A 7,497-nucleotide genomic window follows, 5' to 3' on the forward strand; every position below is an offset into this window, starting at 1 on the left:
CATAAAAAGCGACGCCGAAAAACAACATAGATTTGATCGACAATTTTGGATCCTAAAATAAGTAAAGACGGCAAAACCATTATGCAGCCGATGATTGTTTTCAGTTTTCACTCGGAATTAATCCGTAAAAATCAATGGAGATAAATTATTATTATTAATAATCTTTTGAAAATAGAATTATGTGTTAATTTAATCAAACTCTATTGATGAATAGTTTATAAGCAAGTTCTTAATAAACCTTAAAACATTCTCTGACCTAATTAGGTCTCTCCAATAAAAAATAAACGTTTATATTTTTCGATGCGAAAATGAATGGTATTGGTTGTGCGAGAGATGACATCGCAACCATAATATATATATTTATTTTTTCTTTTGACGAGATAGTGTGATATTCATAATAATCGTACGATAGATAAATAAAGGAGAAAGAAAAAGGAGGTTTGAGAGACTAGAAGAGGATTGGGATTTGGCAAGAGATTTAGATTAGCATGGAATCAAGAATGGAGTGTAGTAGTCATCAACAACCTCAGTCACTGTAAATTTTTTTGGTTATTATTTATCTCTCTCAAATGCATATGCAATCGCAATCAATTGCAAAGCATTTCGGATCCAGAGGGAGAGACCCTTTGTGACAGCCTGTATCCTCTCCATCGTCTGATAGATTCTTCATTTTTTTTCCATTTCTCGCGGCAAGATCTCACACTCTGCACCTAGGGTTAGGGTTTTGGTTCTTGCGGCATGGCGACTTCTTCGAGTTCTTCGAGCTGGCGCGAGGGCATGTCCTCCGACAACATAAAGGGACTGTGCCTCGCTCTCTCTTCTAGCTTCTTCATCGGCGCCAGCTTCATTGTCAAAAAGAAGGGTTTGAAGAAGGCCGGTGCTAGTGGAATCAGGGCCGGTATCGTTCATTCTTCGCCACCGTCGATCACTTTTTTGTTTTTACTTTGTATTCAGTTCATTTTCCGTGTTTGCTTTAATTTTTCTAGGGATCTGGACGTTTTTTCTTTTACTTCTCTTGGCCACGAGTTTTTCAACTGTCTCAAATCTCTCAAGTTTACACTCGATGCGTTGCTTTGCCGGCCTTTTTTTTTCTCTGTTATATCTTCTCGTCGCATTCCACAAGACAAATAGTTGTAGAATAAGCATATTAGGTCTCGGCATGAGGCGGAAGGGAACATTTTTGTGTTCTCGATTCTCATCCTTAAGATTTTCACCGAACTGTTTTTTTGGCAATTTTAACTATCCTTTTCTTGTGCTCCTTGGTATGGAATGATGAGAGATCTATACAGTTTGTGTGACTTGAGATCTTGCTTTAAATGTTAGAAATTTGGTGGATAAACTGTCTGCTAGTTTAATTTTTTCTTTTTGTAGCAACTCATCAGTAGGGAAATCTTTTCTTTGATTTATTATAAATTAGATGGATGCTTAACTCTAATGATTCGGCCTCTGATTGGCTTGTTTACTTATATGGGTCTCTTTTCTTTAATTTATTTTATTTAATCTACAAAATAGTTGTTGCCTAATGTTAATAGTTTTTATTTTTTGATTCATTGTCTCCCTGATTGATCATGTGCAATAGTGACTAACCATCCAAAATTATATCTGACAGGAAGTGGAGGTTATTCTTACTTGTATGAGCCGCTTTGGTGGGTGGGAATGATAACAAGTGAGTTATACACGATTCTGTTTGGTTTTGGAATGACTAATGAATTGAATGTATCGTGGATTTTTCCTTTTCCAAGTGCATCCCTTGTGCTCCTGCCTCTTTTTTTTTATATAAATATTTTATTTAGTTTATGGTTATTTTACAAGTGCAGAAAGTAATGTAGTTACTATACTTCTGTAGACTATAGATTGAGTTCTATGTTGAACCTTAACAAATCCAAAGAGGGGCATTCATGTGTATGTTCTCCCCTTCATTCCTGTATAATCCATCTTTCTGCTACTTATATCCAAATTTATGCATTGCACAAAATCAAAATAAAAAATAAGAAAAAGGTTTCTAAAGCTTATACCATCCTAACCTTTTCTTTTCTTTCCTTTTTGCTTCACACATTTTCCAAGGGAATACTTCAGCATGGACACAAAAAAGGGCGTATAAAGATGCTAACAAACTTTCCACATACAATTTATTGATATGAGTTGCGTATAATATTTAAGTGGATTAAAATTTCTATTCTTATTTCTAACACATTTGCAATTTCAACAGTGATTGTTGGAGAGATTGCCAATTTTGCAGCTTATGCATTTGCCCCAGCTATATTGGTCACCCCTCTTGGTGCTCTTAGCATTATTATCAGGCATGATAAAAAAATTTAGCTTTAAATTGATGCTTGACTCTTGGTAAATTTTGATTTTTGACGTTTGCTTGCAGTGCTGCTCTTGCTCATATTATTTTACGGGAGAGGCTACATATTTTTGGAATTCTCGGTTGTGTTTTGTGTGTTGTGGGATCTACGACAATTGTTTTGCATGCACCTCAAGAACGGGAAATTGAATCTGTTTCAGAAGTGTGGGATCTTGCTATGGAACCAGGTAGTCATGTTCCTACTTGATATATCAGTGTCTGTAATCAATAGGTATTGTATTGAACAACTAACCAACAACATAATCTTTTTTCTGCAGCATTTCTCTTTTATGCAGCTATGGTTATAACAGCTACTTTTATCCTTATCTTCCACTTCATTCCTCTCTATGGCCAGACACACATAATGGTTTATATTGGTGTTTGTTCCCTTGTAGGTTCTCTAACGGTATGTCTCGTTATGTAGTTGTTGATGACTTTCTAATAGTATTTGTTCTCCCCTTGTTATTTTCCCCCCTGTATTTGTATTGTAAGGTATTCCTTTGACAGGTTATGAGTGTTAAGGCTCTTGGAATTGTCATAAAGTTAACACTGTCTGGGATGAATCAGCTAATTTACCCTCAGACTTGGGCATTCACTCTAGTTGTACTTGTTTGTGTTCTTACCCAAATGAATTATTTAAATAAGGTACAGTAGTTTTTCTTGTTAGTTCCCTGAACTTTGTTTTATTTGATGCACTAGTATGCACTTGTTTTTGTAAACATCCGACAAGTTTTGTAATGTACTTCACTACTTTTGGTCAACAAGTATCATGTAACATGAAAATAGTTTGATTGAATTTCCATTACCATTCAGTGAAATCTGTGAAAGTATCATGTATTTATGCTCACAACTTTTTTAAATGCATTTTTTTTTTATTTTGAACATTTTATGTATGTAATCTTTTCTTGCTTGTGTTGAGAAGAATATAAAATTGTCCAAGTGCTGGTTACTTATCTTCTTGTCAGACTTATGCATGATATGTTTCTTGAACCATAATTCTTTTTATTGCTCAAATCTTTTAACTTCAAACATATATTACCATCACATATGACCTTGTGATCTTTAAGTAAACTACCGGGATTGATTTAGAATTTTATCCCTTGGTTTAAAGATAAAGAACTGATTTGGTCATAATGTCATATCCACTCTTTAACGAATAAATAGTATCAATCAAATATGTAAAATGTTTCTTTTTACATAATAAAAGACAGCCCCCAAAACTTGATAGGAAAATTGACCGCTAAATGAGGAAGAAGATCAACAAGGAAAACAGAAGTTTGACTCTCGTTTGTCAGTTGGCCAAGAATTCCCCATCTTTTAATTTTTTTGGGAAATCCCTCAAACTAAGTTCTAAGTTACATCTATGTGGCATGCAGATTGTTGGAAATTCAAAATTGCTCTTCATTTGAAGTGAATCCACATTTGTGCAGGTTGAGTAGTTTTGGCCCAACACAAGAAACTGTGGCTTTTATGAGTGAGAATATAACATGTATCTAACTTTGTTTCAGGAGAAATATAATAAAAATGAGTGGTTGATTTTAAAGTAACTTTATTTTGGGGTGGGGCGCATAAGATGGAATTTTTTTATTAGTACAAAGTTAAAGTGAGGAAAACATTATTCTGGAAAGTAGAAATGATGAATACCGTATCTATTACTCATTGTGGTGAAGATATTTTGCTGTTCTGCTATAAAGATGTTTTTCTGTAATTTTGCATGTTTGGCATTATTATTTAGAGCAAATTACATTCGCACCCGCCTGAGTTTATCTCAAATTACACATAACACTACTCTTTTTATTCCTACCCTAATCCCCCTTTAAGTTTGAAAACATTACATTAATACTCCCTTATGTTTGAAAACATTACACTAACACCCTTGGACCCTCTCATGTTACACTAACACCCTTTACAAGGAAGGTGACTGTAATGGTTAAAAAAGCAGGGGGTGTTTGTGTAATTACAAGAAATCTCAGGGCTGGTTAGTGTAATTTACTCTATTATTTATGATAGAGTGCAACAATCTCTTAGCCCATGATTTTTCTTGAATCAGTAAATTAGTCAATTGAAATTGATATGTTAATCGATATTCAAATGCCTTGCAGGTGGGTGTTTGGTAGGGGAATTTTTTTTTAAGTTTCCCGTGGGAGGGATTGGAAATCCAAGATTCCTATGAAGGGTGAAAGTTTTTTGTATAATTATGTCTTTATATTTATGATATTCCCAGGAAATATAATTCCTTGGAGACATGATTTTCGGGGATGAAAAAAGACTTTTTGGGTCATATTCCTAATTTATTGAAAATCACAAATTTGTGGGTCATATTCCTAATTTATTGAAAATCACAAATTTGTGGGTCATATTCCTTATTTAATAAGCCCCCCACTCGAAATTTTGTAGTTTCCAATACATTTTAATCAATAATAAAAGAATGTGTTGAAATAATTGTGTTGCTAGCACTCCTCTTAAATCTAAATGAACATAAAGGCAACTTTGGACATAGTTGTCAAACTTGAATTAGCTCTTAGACTACTACGATTTTACTGGTCTAGGTAGAGAAAACAAGTTAACTCACTATCAAACACTTAAATGGATAAACTCAGGTGAATTTGTTAAACTCGTGTAAATTCGCATAAAGTTGAGTCGAGAAGTGAGTCATTGAGTTTGAAATCAAATGTAATTTTTGCCCCTCATTGACCACTCAGTGATAGTGTTTAACCAAGGCTCAAATGATTTGAAGGAATTAATTCTTTTTTTTGAATGTTTTCACTTTAGTTACTTATGATTGTATGAATTTATGTATGATTTGGTCATTTAAATGGTTTGATCTTTTGTAGTACTGTACTATCATACTTTATTATTGTTATTTGTTACTTACTTACTTTGCTTTATTATGAAGTTGAAATGTTGATTTATTGTTGTGTTAAAAGTTTAATGTTGAGCAAACATGCCATTAATTGGTTTTTTAATATTATTTTTTATATTACGTAACACATTTACGAGTATACGAATCGAGTCTACAAATGTTCCCCGAGTTTATGTAGACTCTCATGTTTGACAAACTCGGGTTTAGGTATCTGGGTGGTTTATTATGAGAACAAGTTCATTTTCTCTATGGCTTCAAACTTGAATTTGCAGGATTAGGATAAAACTATATGTTTCCTTGGTGCTGGATGTCGATTTGTCATGATTCTGCTACTTACTAATATTATGCATTTACTTTTTACATATTGTCACCTCCATTTATATTTTTGGGATTGATGAAAAGTTCCTTCTTTTTTATAATTCATGTGATAATATATTTTTTTCATTTTTGCAATCAGGCACTGGATACTTTTAATACGGCAGTGGTATCTCCTATATATTATGTTATGTTCACAACATTTACCATTGTGGCTAGTGTTATTATGTTTAAGGTAAGTTTTGTTACCTAACTGGTATAGTTAGACACTGCCTGCTTAATTGCTTTAATTTTAAGATTGTATATTGTATAATCTGTGTTTGTCAAGGAAATGCTTGATATAATTTTGTTTTGGTGTTTCCACAAAATCTTTTCAATGATACTTGTATGCTGGTTGTTGCCTATAACTATGTCAACCTATTTTTATTTGCTAGTCAAGATTCTCTTGGTAGGTCCTGCATATACCTCTGTAATGAAGTGTGAGAAGTGAATGTTTTTGTGAATAAACCAGTGTCTGCTGAGACATTTACATCTAGATGTGAAAACTGTTTGCGAGTACATTCAATAGGGTGTGAAACTTCTTTTGCTCTTTCCCTTAACAACCATATGGAGATGCAAATCTTTAATTTTCGTCTCACTATGTCTTGAATCTGATGTGCAAATCATCAGCTTAATGGTTACTTGCACATTCAATGTCTGTCCCCTCTTTGCCATATTTTGAAGGTTGACCATTGATTGATAATTGAATTTGATGCCAGGACTGGGATAGACAAAGTCCAACACAAGTTATCACAGAAATATGTGGGTTTGTGACCATTCTATCAGGAACTTTTCTTCTTCACAAAACTAAGGATATGGCTGATGGTATGATCTAGTGATCCTACTATAGTAGCAATTTCATGTAACTTTAGATTACACTCTCGTGCTCACATGCACTTTTCGTGTAGGGCCTTGAAGTCTTCAGATATGACTTTGTTAATATATCTTCATGTGCAGGTTTACAAACATCTTTATCTATTAGACTTCCTAAGCATTCAGAAGAGGATGGCTTTGATGGTGGTGAAGGCATTCCTCTTAGACGGCAAGAATCCATGAGATTGCCATGATATATTCTTTGCATCACATCTTGCATTTCTAAATGAGCTTGAGGCGCTGGGGAGGGATTTTGCCAAGGTCGTCTGTAATTTACTGATTATTTCCCTCCCCATCATATTTTTTACCTGATACAGCTGGGTCGAAGGATGAGAGTTTCCTATCACTGTTCTTTTGGCCTCCTGATGATTATGCTTTCTGATCTTGCCTTGCATGCCCATCTACACTCCATACCGGAGACAAAAGCTAATGTAATTTTCTGCACATTGATTATATATAGTGTACCTCAGTTAAATGAAAATATTCATCATCAAATTTTGAACTGGACAGCATTGCAATGTTATTATCAGTGTCTGCTGCCATTTGAACTCGAGCTGACCACAATATTTTGCGCATGTTGGAGCTAAATATGGAAATCAGGATGTGTAGATTCCAGGTCAAATGCATTGTTTAATAGATTGTTTTAAATTTTAGTCGCTTTATAGATTCAGCACTACGCATGATCTTGGCATCTTTTTGGGAAATATATGGTATAACAAAATCCACAGGCCCTAGCCATTTCTTCCTTTACCCGCTTGGTAAGTATCTTCGCGTGCATCATAGCTTTACCATGGTGAACAGGGTTGTAAATAATAAAATACTTGTTACATCAGAGAAGTATGCTTAATAGGATTATCTTGGCCTGCCCAACTGCATAAATTATCGATCCTTAATAGGATTGGCATAAATGCATGTAAGACATCCCAGTAATTGTTTCATATAGATTAAAAAACATAAAGAAAATTAGATGATATCATATAGATAAAAAAGTTAGACTTAAATAAGTTTTTTTGGTATCATAAATTTAGAGTATATCTTTTTTAGTTTCTCAAATTAAAAG

At 34.0% G+C, this 7,497-nt stretch overlaps 1 protein-coding gene across 1 annotated transcript; it reads left to right on the forward strand.

Moving 5' to 3' along the window:
- Positions 1-388: 388 nt before the first annotated feature.
- LOC114390476 (probable magnesium transporter NIPA4) lies at positions 389-7,099 on the forward strand. The gene is made up of 9 exons (XM_028351218.1): positions 389-898; positions 1,610-1,666; positions 2,210-2,300; positions 2,375-2,535; positions 2,626-2,753; positions 2,855-2,992; positions 5,668-5,760; positions 6,284-6,389; positions 6,522-7,099. Exons 1-9 carry the CDS (start codon positions 739-741, stop codon positions 6,629-6,631), a joined length of 1,044 nt encoding a protein of 347 aa, XP_028207019.1. The 5' UTR covers positions 389-738; the 3' UTR covers positions 6,632-7,099.
- Positions 7,100-7,497: the final 398 nt, after the last annotated feature.

This window comes from Glycine soja, chromosome 16 (genome assembly GCF_004193775.1).
Source record: "Glycine soja cultivar W05 chromosome 16, ASM419377v2, whole genome shotgun sequence".
Classification (NCBI taxonomy): domain Eukaryota; kingdom Viridiplantae; phylum Streptophyta; class Magnoliopsida; order Fabales; family Fabaceae; genus Glycine; species Glycine soja.

Bases quoted from the DNA above. Each gene is read 5' to 3' on its own strand.
- LOC114390476 (XM_028351218.1), top strand. From the start codon at position 739: ATGGCGACTTCTTCGAGTTCTTCGAGCTGGCGCGAGGGCATGTCCTCC. The intron at 2,993-5,667 runs GTACAGTAGTTT...TTTTGCAATCAG, and splicing joins AAATGAATTATTTAAATAAG to GCACTGGATACTTTTAATAC. The intron at 6,390-6,521 runs GTATGATCTAGT...CTTCATGTGCAG, and splicing joins AACTAAGGATATGGCTGATG to GTTTACAAACATCTTTATCT.